The sequence below is a fragment of the Fonsecaea pedrosoi genome (assembly GCF_000835455.1).
Source record: "Fonsecaea pedrosoi CBS 271.37 unplaced genomic scaffold supercont1.5, whole genome shotgun sequence".
In the NCBI taxonomy this organism is placed as follows: domain Eukaryota; kingdom Fungi; phylum Ascomycota; class Eurotiomycetes; order Chaetothyriales; family Herpotrichiellaceae; genus Fonsecaea; species Fonsecaea pedrosoi.
Window position 1 is genome coordinate 339057 of NW_013550611.1, and position 16879 is coordinate 355935.

At 52.2% G+C, this 16879-nt stretch overlaps 5 protein-coding genes across 5 annotated transcripts; 2 read left to right on the top strand and 3 right to left on the bottom strand.

The window, feature by feature from the left end:
- Positions 1-17: 17 nt before the first annotated feature.
- Positions 18-1122, top strand: Z517_07593 (uncharacterized protein; the record flags this gene model as incomplete). The annotated part of the gene is made up of 3 exons (XM_013426114.1): positions 18-240; positions 298-380; positions 445-1122. The coding sequence occupies 3 exons, from the start codon at positions 18-20 to the stop codon at positions 1120-1122; spliced, it is 984 nt and encodes a 327-aa protein (XP_013281568.1).
- A 682-nt stretch (positions 1123-1804) lies between these two features.
- Positions 1805-5680, top strand: Z517_07594 (uncharacterized protein; the record flags this gene model as incomplete). The annotated part of the gene is made up of 1 exon (XM_013426115.1): positions 1805-5680. One exon carries the CDS (start codon positions 1805-1807, stop codon positions 5678-5680), a length of 3876 nt encoding a protein of 1291 aa, XP_013281569.1.
- A 1218-nt stretch (positions 5681-6898) lies between these two features.
- On the bottom strand, positions 6899-8212 carry Z517_07595 (uncharacterized protein; the record flags this gene model as incomplete). Its single annotated transcript, XM_013426116.1, has 1 exon — positions 6899-8212. One exon carries the CDS (start codon positions 8210-8212, stop codon positions 6899-6901), a length of 1314 nt encoding a protein of 437 aa, XP_013281570.1.
- A 572-nt stretch (positions 8213-8784) lies between these two features.
- Positions 8785-11283, bottom strand: Z517_07596 (uncharacterized protein; the record flags this gene model as incomplete). Its single annotated transcript, XM_013426117.1, has 1 exon — positions 8785-11283. One exon carries the CDS (start codon positions 11281-11283, stop codon positions 8785-8787), a length of 2499 nt encoding a protein of 832 aa, XP_013281571.1.
- Positions 11284-12210: 927 nt separating this feature from the next.
- On the bottom strand, positions 12211-12762 carry Z517_07597 (uncharacterized protein; the record flags this gene model as incomplete). The annotated part of the gene is made up of 1 exon (XM_013426118.1): positions 12211-12762. The coding sequence occupies one exon, from the start codon at positions 12760-12762 to the stop codon at positions 12211-12213; it is 552 nt and encodes a 183-aa protein (XP_013281572.1).
- Between the last annotated feature and the right edge of the window lie 4117 nt (positions 12763-16879).

A 16879-nucleotide genomic window follows, 5' to 3' on the forward strand; every position in this document is an offset into this window, starting at 1 on the left:
TTGCTCCCTCTCCCACAATGGTCCTCCACAACCCGAACAACTGGCATTGGGTCAACAAAGACGCTGGCCCTTGGGCCAAAGACTATCTAGACACAGAAGTCAAGAAGGTTTCGGCGGAAGAAAATGGTGTGTCGGCAAAGATCACCAGATTGATCTCCATGGACGGCGATGTGGAAGTGAGCCAGCGGAAGGGAAAAGTCATCACAATCTTTGATGTTGCATTACAATTAGAATATGAAGGTACACCACTCCGTTGCAGGTAAACGTGAGAAGAGGTTGCTCATTTGTGACCAACAGGCAAAACGGAAGAAGGTACCGATGTCAGTGGGAGCATCAGAGTCCCTGAATGTGCATATGACACCCAGCCTGATGACTATGTGGTATGTACTCGTGTTGCGGCTTCACGCAAAATTCTGCTCAGGACACGACTGACAACTTGTGCAGTTTGAAATTGATATATACTCGGAGAAGAAAGAGAAACAGCCCGTTAAAGACCTTGTCCGATCGAAGTTGGTCCCTCAACTTCGACAAGTGTTTGCTAAATTCGGGCCTGCCCTGATTGAAGAGCATGGAAAAGACCTTCAGCACGCTCCTGGCTCTAATCCTTCGAGCGGTTTCGCAACTCCCACGTGGCATCCCGAGAAAGAACGGAAGCCTCTGTCTCCTGCCCCGACAACAACCTCCACAAGCGGCAAATCGTCCGTCAATACGACCACTGTCACTGCCACGGACGAATTTCGGACTACTGCGGAAGAGATGTACCAGACATTTACCGACCCCCAACGACTCGCGGCATTCACTCGTGCGCCTCCTCGACTATTCGAAGGCGCCAAGGTGGGCGGGAAGTTCTCCATCTTTGACGGCAATGTCACTGGAGAGTTTGTCGAACTACAGCCGCCCAAGAAACTTATTCAGAAATGGAGATTAGCGCAGTGGCCGGAAGGACACATGAGCACTCAGGAAATTTTCTTTGACCAGAACGATGTTGACCGAGTAACTAATATGCGTGTGACCTGGACTGGGGTGCCGGTAGGGCAAGAGGAGGTGGTCCAGAGAAACTGGGAAGGCTACTACGTTCGCAGCATCAAGCAGACCTTTGGGTATGTCTTACACACTGACTGAGATGTTTGTGAACGTCTTGCTAACTATATGATCAGCTTTGGAACCATACTATAGGTTGCTATGGCTCGACGGGCTTTCAAGCTGCATTTTATATCAAGCAAGGCGACCGGAGTGATGAGGATCGGCCAACAATTGCATACATATTCTTGGTGACTTTGTACCATTCTAGACTTCTTGGGTTGGAAAAGGTCCAAGACGACGAGCCCCCGCAAGGACAAGATTTGATAACGACTGAACGCAATACTATACGAAAAGTAAGATCAAAACATGTTTCGATCCGGATGTTTTCTTTAGCTGTGTTTTTCCAGGTTCTTGTTATCCCCACGATCGAATAAGTGTTTTTCTGTGATTGTGTGGCTGCAGGGAACAGGGGGCGAAGAGATGAAGGGACAAGCATCATGATATGCACGACAAGTTTTCCCATAACGTCATTTCACCCCCTCAACAGCCGCCAACTTGGATCATCGACATGAAGAGAGATATGCACCGCCACACTTTCGTCTCCTTTGTGATTATTTGTTTGTTGTGCTTCTAACCTGTCTACAGCTTTTCACTCAACCTGCTAGCCTCTGCTGCTGAAGCCTCTCGAGTGTTTGCAATTTGGCTCGGGTCTATTCGAGTGTGCCTGAACGCCATAGTATATCACTGGGTGGCAAGGTGAACTGAAGCAGCAGTGGCCATCATGGCTGAACAACCCGCTTCCGAGCTGGCTGCGAAAGCCCAGGCGAACAGTGCGGACGAGACGGACCTCGCCAGCATCCTAGACCCAGCTCAACGTGCCGATCTCACACTCCTCATCGCCAATGTGACCGAGTCAATGCGCAAAGTGATTCTTGACAACTTCAGCTCAACAACAGGGCTAGACAAGACGCTTCTTCGTGAAGGTATGACGGAGGACGAAAAGATGATGGCGGTGGACCCAGCCAACGTCGACGTCTCTGCCTATGACCGCGAACGTAAGATGAAGGCGGAAATCGACAAGGATTTGGCGACTTTGAAGATGAAGAACCTCAAGAAAGATTCTCTCAAGGCCTTTGACAAATGGCGTGAGCAAGTCATCCTGCGGATTGGCCAAGTCGTCAACAGCGAACGCACTGCCCAGGAACAAATTCGGAAGGGTGCCAAAGCTGCCTTGTCAAGGGCCCAACTGCCAACCACCACCGGGAAAGTCATGGAGGTTGGGTCTAGGGTTGTCAATCTGAAATTCAAAGACCTGTTCCCACCCACCAAAACTCCGTTGACGAAACTGCCTATGGACAAGCGAACGCTGGTTCTTCATTCTCTGCTGCTTCTGCTCCTGTCTCTGGAGCACTACACTGCCTACTCTCGGATCCTGTTGCTCAACTTGACGTCGTCTTTGAAGCTACCTCTGAAGACTTTTGAGCAGGACGAGTATGCGACGGCCAAAGGCTTACTCGAAGCAGCTAAAGAGCTGACCGCTGACGAGGAAAAGATGAAGAAGATCAAGGAGAATGAAGAGACCCGGAAGTGGAGAGTTCGCTATGCGACGGCGGCTGGGGCGGCAGTCCTTGGTGTCACTGGTGGGATGGCCGCCCCTCTGGTGGCTGCAGGTGTCGGCTCTGTCATGGGCGGGCTCGGACTTGGTGCTACATCCGCGGCCGCCTATCTGGGCTCTGTGGCCGGGAGTGCCGTCCTTGTTGGTGGACTGTTTGGTGCGTATGGTGGGCGTATGACAGGCCAGATGATGGACTCGTACGCGCGCCAAGTGGAAGACTTTCAGTTCCTGCCTGTCCATGGCAGTAGCGAGAAGAAGACCAGCGAGGACGAAGCTCAAGGTGCCCAAGAAGCCAGCGAACACGACCATAAGCTTCGCGTCACCCTGGGCATCTCTGGTTGGTTGACTGAGAAAGAGGAGGTGGTCAAACCGTGGCGTTCCTTGGGGACGGGCGCCGAAGTCTTTGCATTGAAATACGAACTGGAGGCGCTGCTGAACCTGGGAAATGCCATGAACGGCATGGTCCAGTCGGCCGCTTGGGGGTACGCACAGAAGGAGATCATCTCGCGGACCATCTTCGCAGAACTTGCTGCGGCGATGTGGCCAATGGCCTTGATGAAGGTCGCCAGAGTCATTGACAACCCCTTCAGTGTTGCCAAAAGCCGTGCCGACAAGGCAGGCGAGGTTCTGGCAGATGCCCTGGTCAATCGTGCCCAAGGTGAGCGCCCCGTCACTCTCATCGGCTACTCGCTTGGAGCCCGCGTCATCTATACCTGTCTCATGAACCTGGCGAAGAGAAAGGAGTTTGGAATCGTTGAGAATGCGGTGATGATCGGTTCGCCAACGCCCAGTGATACCAGCGACTGGAGAATCCTGCGTAGCGTCGTTGCTGGCAGGCTGGTCAATGTCTTCTCTGTCAACGACTACGTCCTCGGATTCATGTACCGCACGTCAGCCATCCAGTACGGCGTGGCTGGACTGCAGAAGGTGGAGGGTCTGAGCGCCGTCGAAAACTTTGATGTCTCGGAGGACATCAGCAGCCACCAGCGCTACCGCTATCTGATCGGCGCAATCCTCAAGAAAATCGGGTTCGAGGATATCGACATGGCCGCTGTGGAACGGGAACGACAGGAGCTGGTGGAGATGGAAAAAGAGGAGGAGAAGCAGTCTGTTGCTGCTCGGAACAGATGGTTGATGCGAAGGGAGTCACATGGCGGCAAGGTGGACGAGGCCGCCGAGGGAGAAGAAGAGGCCGAAGAGCTGGAAAAGAAGATCCAAGAACAGACCAAGAAGAGCCTGGTCACCCGGGCGATCGAGTATTTCTACGTACCCAGTGCGCCAGCCGCGAAAGATGCGCAGAAGGCTGCCGCTAATCTCCAAAAGTCTGGACAAGATCCCGGCCAGGTTTGCGATGTTGCAGGTCAAACGGCCAAAGGTGCTCCAGCTGCGACAGAGAGCTATGCCACCTATATCTACAAGCATCTGCCGAGTATGCCACATATCAACCGATCCAGTCCCAGCACGATCCAGAGACCGGACACTACCGACACTAGCAAACTAACCGGCGAAGCAACCAAAGGAGCAGAGGCACCAACAAGCCAAACTCAAAGCTACGTCCAGCAAGCCTCGCAATATCTGCCTTCTCTGGCCAGCATCACGTCTCTTCCAGGCGCCGGCAAGAAGAAATCCCGTGCACCCCCTAAACTTGCGACAGCAAAGGCGACGGACTCTGCCAACAAGGCAGCAGAGACTACCACCGCCACCGCCAAAGGCACAGCAGGCACAGTATCCGACGCGGTCGCACCGACTGTCAAAAATACATTGAATCCCAAGGATAATCCGGCAGTAAAGTCGGCCAACCGGGCCACTCGTGAGGCTCCAATAATCCATCAAGCAAAAGATCGCACGCCGGCTCCAGTCCGGGATATAACGGGTGACGTAGTTGAAGCGGCAGGCACGACGGTGCAGAATACGGCTCAGACTGTGCAAAGCGGGCTGGATACTGCGACGTTGAAAGCAGACGAGACGGGCAAAACAGCACAAGGCGCACCAGCAACGGGTAAAAATACAGTGGATGCTGCTGCCCAGGGTGCGACGAAGACAGGGCAGAGCTACACGTCCAGAGCAGCGGCATATCTACCGAGGATGCCGAGTATGGGGTTTCGGGGGCCAGTCAACAAGGGTGGGAAGAGACCACCACCGCCGAAACTCGCAAAGAAGTCGTCCGATCTCTCAAAGGAGAGTTTCACCACCAAGCCAGTACAAGAAAGACCAGGACTGGAGAAGAGATCGTCAGGAGTCAAGTCCAAGCTCGACCGAATTCCATCGGCTATCAAGTCACCACCCGCTAAGCTCGACAGGATATCTTCCGGAGTCAAGTCACCGCTTCTACCAACATTGGATAGAACTCCTTCCGGTGTGAAATCTCCGCCGACGAAGCTCGATCGTCTTCCTTCTGGCGTCAAGTCACCATCTCTCCCGAAATTGGACAGAACCCCTTCTGGTGTGAAATCTCCTCCAGCGAAACTCGATCGTCCTCTGTCTGGGATCAAGTCCCCCCAGCTTAGACTTGCCCCGTCGGGGTCGGGGTCAGGGGTTCCCACTCCGCCTACTTCAGTCCCGACACCGAGCCTCATACGGCAAGTCAGCAGTGGTGTGCGATCGCCGCCACCAAAGTTGGGACCGCGGAAGAGCTCCAGTCAACAGGTTCAAGTCCCCACCGCCCCGACACCTACAGCCATTGGCGAGAGGCTGGCTAGTCTCTCCCAGGATGCCACAGCGGCGGCTAAGCGGGCTGGGAATGCTGCCACAGGCACGATGACGGGGGGCGCCGGACAAGGAGAGAATTCCACAAAGGATACAGATGCGGGGAATCAGAGAGGAGCTCAACACATTTCAAGTCCGGTAGCCACGCCTTCTATCCCTGACCGAGGCACTGCTCCTACAGCTGGCGTCGGTTCCGCATCGGGCATTGCCTCATCGGCCACAAATGCAGCGGGCAAGGCAAGCGAGGCTGGGAGGAACGCAGCAGACAGCGCTGTGAAGACTGGTGGTGGTCTGGTCTCAGGCCTAGGACGGACAGTTGGATTTGGAAGAAGTTGATCAGGATCGGCAATGTACTGCAGTGGACAGCAGCTGGGATCAAGCGAGAATGGCTTGAGGCCACCAAGAGATATCCAGATGGACGGCTTTGAGAGGGAATGTGTCCGAAGAGTATGTACCACTTTTAATATGGACCTGTGGACATTCTATCCAAGCTTTGGTCGACCGACACCTGTTGATCTTGATCCAACCCTCTATTTCGCTATACCATTGTCACCAACAATCACACACACATATACTTACCACGCATGGATGTATGTATAAGGTATATGAGGAATATCCCAACCACTGACCCACTTCCAGACACTTCCTCCATTTCCCTATCCTCTCCTGTCGAAAGAATCTTGGCGTGAAACAATCACGATATACCGCCAAAACAGGCAAGTATTCCACCAACACCACCACCAAGAGCCAGCACCTAAGTCACTTGACCACCTACTGCATGTGAAGATGTGAAGATTCAAAAATACCCACCCATATATATTACACCACCGAAAAACCCAGCAAGAATCGCAAAGACCCCTACTTTGAGAAAGAGACTTTGAAAAAAAAAAGTCAACAACCACACACAAAATAACAAAGTGAGAGAAAGAGACTTTTGTAGAGTCAACAAAACAAAACCAAAAAAGTGATGGACGAAAAAACGGGTTTCAAAGTAGGCGAACCTCCGGAATCGAACACCTTCCGAACCTTCGAACCTTCGAACCTCCTCCTACGGCGATCATGCGGAAAAAACACTGCCTCCCTCTGGGGACGGCGGGTTTCACTTACCATCCACCTCCTAAGTAAATAGGGGCTGGGTGGAAAAGTTTTTTTTTTTTTGGTGCGGAATATAAACATCCAGGAGGGGGTGGAGGGAAGGAGCGAGGGATATGGATCATGGAGCACACATGTGCATTATGGTCCATGGGTAGATCAAATCGTGGTAGGATCTTATGGAAACTCTTCAACGGGGACTTTATGAGAGAAGGAATGAATGGCATCCAGGTATATTGCCTGGTCGTTATTCTCCATGCTATGACAGCGTGTATTTGTTCTTGTACAGCCATGTCTCCCGTGTTCCATATCTCGTGTGTCCATGGCTCCAATTTTGTTATCCCAAAGGCCCAGGTCCATAATCCCTTTTCCATAACATACGTCGTCATGTCCAGCAATGTCGCGCTGACTCAATCGTAAGGTAATAGTTCTCAAAAGGCCGCGCTGGTTGGCAGCAGCCTTTTAACGGCCGTGGCCCGTCTGTGCTGAAGGCTCGTCACCGACCAGAATATCCAGCTTGCCCCGGACGGTCTTGACACTGACTGAATTCCGGTTGCTGTCGCCTTTTCGGCCCACTATGCCACCAACGACTTTCTCCACGGCCAGGTCCTTGCCCTCGAGTTTGATGTCCCCGACAATGCCGCGCGCATCGACCGTGCCTTGGAAGTTGGCGGGGTACGTGATCAGCTGGTCGCCCGCCACGGACGTGTGGGATGCCTCGAACAATCGTTCTGCGGCGATGGAATCGACAAAGACACGCGAGTCGCCCGACGCAATTCGAGTCGAGAGTGTGGCTCGCGTTGTCGCAGACTTGAAGGCCACGTTGACGTAGATGTTGCCACTGCCGATGTCGATGTTGGTCGAATTGTAGATCGCCAGGCTGCCGTTCAGGTGCCCGTGGCCGAGTTGGATGTGGGTCGAGCCTTGGTTGCCCGAAGAAATGGAGGGGATGTTGAGTGTCACATTGCCTCTGCCTATGTTGACATTGGTCTCGTAGCGTGCGTGCGTCAAGGTGCCGCGGAGGGCGCCGTTGCCGATGGAGACTTGGGTCGTGTTGGTATGCACAGGGCCTGGCTTGACGAAGCCCTTCCCAACTCGGATCGTGAATGTGCCGATCTCCAGAGACTGGGGCAGTTGGCTGAAGTCGACCATGTGGCGTGGAACGTCAACTTCGAATCGCGGAAGGGCAAACTCTCCAATAATGTTGGACGGGATCTGGATGGTGACGGCCGTGTGAGTCTCGAGTTTGCCAGACGGCGGAGTATTGATGGTGAGATGGCCATTGTCCTCCTTGATCGTGACGTCGCCGTGCTTGTCCTTCTTGTTGGTCTTGATGTCCAAGTCAATCACGACCTTGTCGGAGAACTTGGACGTTTCAAAGACGACTTTCCCAAAGACGTTTGCTCCTCGGACCGAGAGACCACTGGCCTGGGAGGGCTCGAACTCGAAGTGGGTGGTGCCGTTGAACGGTTTCCAATCGTCAATAGGTGGGAACGGGTGTTGGTGATGGCCGTCATCGTCAAACAGCTGCGCGCTGTGGCCGGGAACTTGGTGACTCATACCGTGACACGGTCTCGAGAAGCTCCTGGACTGAAAACCGACGATGTTGCAGAGCGCTTTGAAGACTAGAATGGCGCCGAGGACGGTGACCACGAATCTGAGCAGTCGGCTGGTAAAACTGGTTCGTCTCGCAGGAGGTGCTGAAGTAGCTGGGGCTGGAAGGACCTCGATCTCTGGGACCTTCTCGTCCGAATAGCCATGGGGGATGGTCGACATTTTGAAGGCCGGGATGATGTCGACACACACAAACAATCCAGGAATAGAATCTTAGATAAGGGGGGATAGAGGGCGGAGGAGTTAGATGGGGGTCAGAGAAGGATTCAACAGTTCCAAGGATATTCGCAGAAAATGAGGTGTTTGTATGGAAAAGAATGAATGCTGCCTGGCCAGAAGCAACATCATGCCATGCCACCATCCAATGCGACTGCGCAACGATGAAGTCACTGGTGCCGCCACAGTGAGACTATGACGATTGTATTGGGGCCGTCAGGTATCAAGGCAAACTTCTTAAAGAGGACTAGCTTGGTACGGTCCAGCAGAAAACCTAAGGTAATTTATTGTATTACGAAATCCATACCAGTGCCAAGCATTTCACTTTTTTCTCTCCTCTCTCTCCTCTCCGCTCTCCGTCACTCCCTCTCCGCCTCTTGTACGAACGAACAAACATCCAGCAAATCAGACAAACACGTACGAACACATCAAAATGCACAATCGAACAAAATCACGCACTCTATCACTCCTTCAATCTCAGTCTCATCTCGTGATTGCTTCCATTCTCTTCCCCCACCTCATTCCCACACATGCACATGCTTGAAGCTCTTGACCACCTTGGATCTCCTCGCCTTCGCAACCCGCCGCTTGGTGAAAGAGCCACGAACACCCTCGACCTGCACCTCTCCTTCAGCATGCGCCTCGTCTTCCTCACTGTCTCCCTCTTCTGGCTCGACCAGCTTGTCCTTGTCGACGTCGAAGCACACTCCTTCTCCAGCCTCGTCCCCGCAGGTAGGATAGATCTGTCGAGCCTCCATGTCGCAGTATAGCTTTTCATTCAAACTGACAAAGTGTGGGCCTTGGGAATACTGGTTTTCGCACAGCCGCTTTGCACTCGACTTGGTCAACTGGCTTTTGACCAAGTGCTCGGTGAAGTCAAAGAGCTCTTGGTCGCTGACGAGATCTTCCGGAAGGGTGTCATTGGAGAGCCAGAAAACGGGCAAGGTCCCGTTGAGCTTGACAGGAACATGCACGTTGTCGACCAGCTCAAAGGTCAATCCAGCAATCCCGATCCCTTCTGGGTTCTGGTCAATCCAGGTACACGACGTCGACCCATTCATAACTTGCTGCCCGGTCTCATAGTGGTCGGCGTTAAAAAGATCCCCCAGATTGCCACTCAAGCTCGTCCAGTACTTGTCCGAGGTGGTGATGTTGATACCTGCCACGCAGATTGGCCGCGGGCTGGCATTGGTGAGGTGAATCCGCTGCACCTCGGGCGGAAAGGTGAGTGCATACTCAGTGCCTTGGGACATGGGCACGGTGATGTAATCCCCATCAAACACCGAGGATGTCGTGTCGTTGACAGTGTAAATGCCCAGTGTCGGGAGCGGGTCAGTGTACATCCATGTCAGCCCTTCGGTGACGACGAGGGTCGTCGGTGACACAGGTTCGCGTGCCATCTCAGGTGTATCAGGCTCGATTCCGGAGCGCTTGTGTATATCTTTGTACTTGTCCTTCATTTTGTCCGCGTGCAGTTCGCCCATTGTGTTTGTATAAACATACCCTGCCAAAATCATGCCATAAGTGGCAACTCCAACCGCACCTCCGCCGACACTACTTCTTGAGGGAGCCGGCAGCAATTTTTGAAGCTCTGGGGCGGTCAGTTTGGAAAATTCTGGTCCTGACATGGCGTTGAGCTTCGCTGCCTTCTTGGGCCAGAACGGCTTGCCTATCTTTTGCACAAACTCGGCGCCGGTCAGTTGTCCTGGCTTCTTGCCGAACAGCATCGAGACCTCCTCTCCCGTGAAGGCTCCTTCCTTCTTGATATAATGCCGGACTGCCTTTTCAAACCTGGCGAATGTCTTGGCATCAGGCTTCGTCGCCGCTCCGGGCTCGAAGAAAATCGGTTCGGTGACTTTCTGACCTCGGAGCACGTTGAATCTCGTCGCCGGTGGAAAGGACAGGATGTCTTTGGGGGTCCACAAGTCTTGCCATCGCCTCCACTTCTTTGGCCCTACGGCTTCCGCCTCTGATGCTGCTGCCGCCCCTGCTGGTCGGTGGTGAATGACAGTTCCTGTTGACTCTCCGGAGGCGGGCGATTCAGCTCCTAGTGGATGCCCGTCGTAGACGACCTCTCCTTCGATCAATTCCCCCTCTGACGAGCCATAGGTGGCATCTATGGAAGCCTCTGCTACCGATTCCGGCTCCGACCCCGACAGCCATTCGGCCGATCCATCAATGGCCTCCATGGAGTTTGGGTTGTTGGGAGGAGTGTGGTGGACAACAGTGCCTGAGGATGATTCTGACGAGCGCAACCATTCTTCCGAGTCGGTGAGAGACTTGGGGGCCGAGCCCTTTGACGCTCCGGTCGATGATATGTGGGAGGGTGTTCTGGGTGGTGAGTAATACTCTGGGAATCGCTCAATTTGGGATCCATCTGCAGCTTCATGCGACCAGGCCGATCCGGTGATTTCCTCCTCTGATGCCATGCTTGCGATTTCTTCTTCGCTATACACAGACTCGGTCTTTGTGTACCAATCACTAGCAATCTGTTTCCCTTTGATTTGAGTTCGGACGAATTCTGAATTGGTCGACGTCGAACCCGGAATCCGACGACCTGGCACTTCGGGTTGTGGCAACTTTGCAGGCACCGGTGGTTCTCCACCCGGTCCAAGCTCCCAGTTTTGGTACGCTCCTCCCTCTGAGGCAGGGTGGTTTCTGAATCCGCGCCCGTCCCATGGCCTTCCCTTGTTGAACGATGGACCTATGGATTTTGGCCTCCTTGGTATACTGTAAATTTGATCCGCCCACCCAGGCTCAGGCGCTAACGGCAATGACTCTTCGGACATGGTGACGCTTCGAAAGGCTGAGCTCTGCGACCCCTGACGACTTCCTAATGCCGAAAAGTACTCTGAAGATGAGGCGATTCTGCTGGCCGTCTGACCCAAGACGCCGTCTGCTGCAGCGCCGCCGGTCATGACCACGGCCTCTGCGGCCTCGGCACCTACCGCAGCGACTTCAGCAACTTCAGCGCCAACGACGGCCGCGCCCCTGGCGGCTGATGCGGCTGCACCCATGATAGCGACGACGATATACTAGTCGTGGCGAGCGAGGTCGGAAGGTGAGAAGCTGACACCTATAGATGATGTGTGAAGTGTTCCAGAGTGCAAAAGTATGCGTGGGGAGAAGTGGCTATTTATCCCTGGGTCGCGCTGGACTTGCAAAGCAAAATGTGCTTCAGATGATGGTATTACAGAACACCGCCTCTGATCGTCCGTCCAAATTACTCACCGTCTTCTATTCCACATTTGTTAACGACGCAAAACCTGGAAGATGAAGACCTATCCAAAGGAACATGAGCTGGACAGTGCGGGATTTCCAGTTGTTGCGGCCATTTCCTTGAGGTCCTCAATTTAGTTGCGATGGGTACCAAATTCCTCGAGGCGAATCAAGGCTGGGCACTCCTTTTCTGAAGACAAGATTTGCTTCCACGTAGAGTCCTCGAACAATTAAAAGGCTCAGACCGGACTTTGCTGACAGAGTTTGTGTGTTTGGGATTGAACCGTTGGCTCTTGTGTGGCTATGCGAGGCTGCGAGGCGCAAACTTTGCGCATCTCAAACAAAATATCTCAGCTCGCATCTTGGATGGTTTGACAAAGTGTCTTAGACCTGGACTGACTCTGTGACCATCCTGGTTCATGTCTATCAGTCAGCTTTTGGAGGCCATCTCGTCTTATTGCTGATGTCTAATCTTTACGTGTACTCTATCCGTCACGATCGACAGTGCCATTCCAACGCCCACAACCAAGACACCGTGCCATGGTCTATCGCAACTCTATATCCCAGTACCCATCTCCAAAAAGATTCTAGCCATCTGTAGCTTCGAGGATCTATCTATCCATCCATTTCTACCCGTCGATCCCTCAACCATTCATTACCCCAGAGTCAAAAGACCTTTTTCGCTTTGTAGGGTTTGACCATGAGGGAGTCAGTGAGTGAGTGAGTCACAGCTTGGAGGAGGGCCCTTCTTCTAACGGCGGCGGCGGGGGACGCAAAAAGACCTTGTCGTGCAGACACGTCACGCAGACCTTGCCGTCGACCAGCATCTCGCCCTTCATGTTGGCGAGGGTCCTCCCCGCGGCGACAAGCCCGCAGACGACCCTGACGGTGGCGCCCTCGACGACCGGCCGCAGATACGTCATGTTGATGTTGCGGCTGACGTGACCGAGGTCCATGAACCCGGGCCTCGCCGCGGCGATCAGCGCCGTCGTGGTCAGATTGTCGAGGATGGTCGCGGCCGCGCCCCCGTGCAGCTTCCCGCCCTTGTTGCACAGGTGCGGGAGCACCTCGAGCTCCCACTCCGTGCGGCCGGCGGAGACGGAGACGCAGCGCACGTTATCCTTGAGCGCGTAGGCGTCGAAGCCGCCGAAATGGGGGTCCTCGAGAAAATTCTTCTGGAAGTCGAGCACCCGCTCCTTGAGCGGGAGGCTGAAGTCGATGCCCCTCATCACGTAGCGCGGGTCGACGTCGGCCGCCGCCGATGCGCCCGGACGCATCGGGTCGTAGTGTGCAGAGGAGCTTTTGGTAGAAGTGTCAACAGGTGAGCCGAGCAGTTGAGCGAGATATCAAAGGGTGGGTGGATTTCTTAGTGAGTGAGAGTTTATGAGGAGCTTACATTTTTTGTTGGTCGGCGGTTGTTGTTCTGGTGCCCATTTCTATTGTTTTGTGGTGGTGGTGGTGACCCAACAAACGATATATGATATGCGATACGCGATAATGTACCGAGTAATAATAGTGTCCTTGAGATTTCGTTTCGACGCACCAATGAAAAATCGTGGCAAAGCCCGATGTCGTTGAGAAAAGTGGTGCGTGCCTATTAGCTATCAGCTACCAGCGATTTCGTGGGGAACGATCGGCCCTGGAGATACAAATATGTATTATGTACAGTTTGCAAGAGATTCCCACGCGGCAAAAAGAGAAAGAAAAAAACCGTCGACTGGCTGAATCGCCTCATGGATGACCGCTTGATAGTGATTAGTCCGTTAAACAGTGTATACCTACCTACCTAGTCGTGCTCAGGCAGCCAAGGATAAGGGAATGTTCTAGCCGAGTCAATCTGGACATGTCAACCGTCGAAGAGCGCTGTTCCTCGGCGATTGACATTTCCGTTACAGCTACAACTATGACTTGATCACAAAAATGGCGGTGGTATATCGTCACCCATACCATGTGGACTCCAGCTCTTCTGACCAGGACTGGTGAGGATCAAGCACCATTATCGAGGTATTATTATTGTTTAGACAAGGACTACGAGGTAGTGTGGCTCAAGTCTGTGCTTCGTTTCGTTGTTTCGTGTCAAACACTGAAAAGTTGCGGTGCCGTTACCCGTGTTCTTATGTTCATCCAGTGCTGAAAAGGGTGATTAGCGATGATAAGCCGAGCTGCCGCGGCCCAGGCTTCCCCATTAGTTTCTGGACAGCCTCGCCTCGGGCTCGCCCCCCCCCCCCCCCCCCCCCCCCAAAACTACTCTTTTAAAAAGTAAAGTACCCTCTACGCAACATAGTATGACCGAGGATATTCCGCACGTCATACGAGGTATTGAGAAAGTCTTGGGATAATAATACCTCCCACACCATCCTGGATCCCCCATAAGGAAGCTTAAGCTACCCTCATTTTGATCTCTACACAGCACTCATAGTGACACAATTACACATGCATGCGCTGGTGATGATGCCCGCTCTCACATGTAGGTATCACCCAATTACGAGACATATATGGTCAGTCAGGGTAGTGAATTATCGTTGGACAGACACGAGGGTCTACGTCTACTCAATAGAAGGAATTTGATGTAAGGAGACGATCAAGTCATTCACAAGTTGATCTGTCGCCACCTCGCGACTTCATCGATCGTGGCCATCTCGGGCGCCTTTATTAGGAGCGAAGAACGAAGGTACATGGATGTGTCTTCTTCCTAGGTATCCATGTGGCACATTCCAAGTAGATAGGCAGGTAGGCTGGCATATGCATGCATGCGTGGAGACTGATCAAGATTCAGAGAGTAAGTGATCAAGAGCAAGTACATTTAAATCTCGCATGTGATCATATTGCAGGAAGTCACATTTCTTGCTAAATTAATTTATTCAAGTATATACCAAGTATACTGAATGCCCCTTTTCAATCTCCCAGGTAAATACGTAACCGAGCACTCCGTACCTAATAAAGGTCTTCGTGCTTGTGTGGCCAGGCACCAAATGTCCTGGCGGGCTGACATACCCAGGACATTCAGGTACTCGTTTACTCGGAGACGATGCGATGCGGCACCGCTAATTTGATTATTAAGGGGTACGACAGCGTTACATACCTGCGTGATATACTCCCCACTAGAGGTTGCTGAAGACTATAAGTGACAAGTGACAAGTGAAGGGTGGAGAGAGTAGAGAGTAGAGAGTGATGGAGCGCGAAGAAAGAATTCGAAGAAGACATGAAAAACATGGTTTCGTGCTAGTTTCTCCAGATCAGAAGTGTCATCGATGTGCCCAAAGAAAAATTGCGTATTTTCTCAGACGGGGACTGTCATCACACCCCGATTACCAAGTAATGGAGGCACTGGCGACGTCAACATAAAAGAAGCGTCGACCGGTGACATCAATTTCAATATATACTCATGGCCCAGCAACCCCCCAAGTCGTGTCGGACTCATCCCCGGAAGCTCTTTGTAGGGCTCCGTCGCCTGCTAAAATATTAGGAACTAGACGTTGTATAAACGGCTGTTGACCTGATAAAATCCAACTACTCGAAATGCCAATTCATCACCTTGAGGTAGGTATATACCTCGTAGATAAGACGACCAGTACTCTACTAAGTAGACTAAAAAGCTTTAGGTATGGTCGTTTTCCTCCAAATAATCATTAGGGGAGTGGTACCTTTTGAATTTGGGATGAGGGACTCTACTGTTGACGCAACATCATCAAAGGACAAAAATTCGACGCATATTTGAGCCATCTCTCTCTCAATTTTTTATGGGTCAAGATAATACTTCCACTTAGACACGGAAGTACTAGAGCTGTTCCCATTAATCAAAAACTCCTTGGCCGTCTGGTGAACGAGGTATATTCGATCGTGATTAATGAAGATGAAAAGTCCACACCAATCACGAATAATACCCTTCAGCCTGCTCGAATCGAACGATGTTACAATTCCGAGAGCAATTACCATCTCTTTGACATGGAGCGGACGCCGCGCGCCAATCACAATCTAGAGGATCTTCTTCACATGGCTGATCTGTTATCCACTGACACGATTGAAAATCTTCTCATATGCGTCTTCCATGATGGACGGAAATAACGTGATCAATGTTTCGTCCTGGAGCCTGAGGCTCCACGAAAACCGGTCCGCTGTGGGTGACAGCAAGTCAATTTAGAGAATACGGAGGTCCAAGGATGGATGTGTTCAGCGTTCCCAAGGCGCTGAAATTGTACAACCGCACGGAGTGGTTCTACAACTTGTCATGATGCTATTGTTCCTGATTTTTCTGACAGAGGTGTCGAGGCAATGATTATGATAAGCCAAATCAGTGTTTTGAGGTCAACGACTGTGGGCGGACGCGTCAACGCCCATTTTGTGATGAGAGTGCTGCACCCACCTGGCACTATCGGCATAAGATATACTCTAGTTGTTCGTCTAGCTACGTGGAAATGTAGGCGACCTAGTGCCCTAGTCTGCCTACACGCTCATTCCACAAGACAGAAGTTATCGCGTTCTATCAGGGGCTATCAGACCAGTTACCTAACTGGAGGGTGAATGAGTGTACTATGGGATCAATAATGATAGAATAACTAGCCTATAGATAGCGATGGCAAAGCATGAAGAAGACTTCAAGGTTGACAGGTATGATCCCTCCTGCTATACCGAGTATACATGCGATAAGCCAGCGGCTCGGCTGTCAGCCTGACCCCTTGGCTGACGGCCTGAGATGAGTGTGCAGTGTCACATGGGTGTTCGTGACAGGGGCATCCTTACCTGTAGGTGCGTGACCCTTAGTTCGTTCCTAGCTGGTAGTAGCATATTAACTACCAGCGAGATACTATGGGACATCGTCAGGAGCTACCTAAACAACAGCTAAGGTCACATTAAAGGCGTACCCTACGAGATCCTTCATCAGCCTTCGTCATGGCGGGCTAATGCCACGGACGGAAGAAGGTAAGAAAGTAGGTTAACCTAGTATGCCTACTGTAGGCCTTAACGGGGTTCCAGATTATAAATGCTACTCTATCCTCTTATTCCTCTTTTCTCCCTATCATTCACCCCATCATCACCTTACGATTCCCCGACAATACCCGAAGCACAATCGACCTTCGACGCCAGTCGACTTCTTCTCGATGATAACTGCGACATTATGGATGCGTACAACACTATCGTAGACGGTGTCTTGGATATAAGGAGAACTTTCCTGCATCGTAAGCCAGGCTCGTCAATTACAGACCGAACTACTGGCTAAACAAGCCGAGCTCGACCATCTTATCACTCGACATTAACGAGAGCTGTCAGATCACAAAACCTCTGCCGACATCACACGGAATAAGCTGCGAACGCAAGGTAACAAATCGCAGTAGTATAGAGCCACAAATCGGTCGCTGAGCCGCCGTAACCGAGAACTGGAAACTGATATGATAG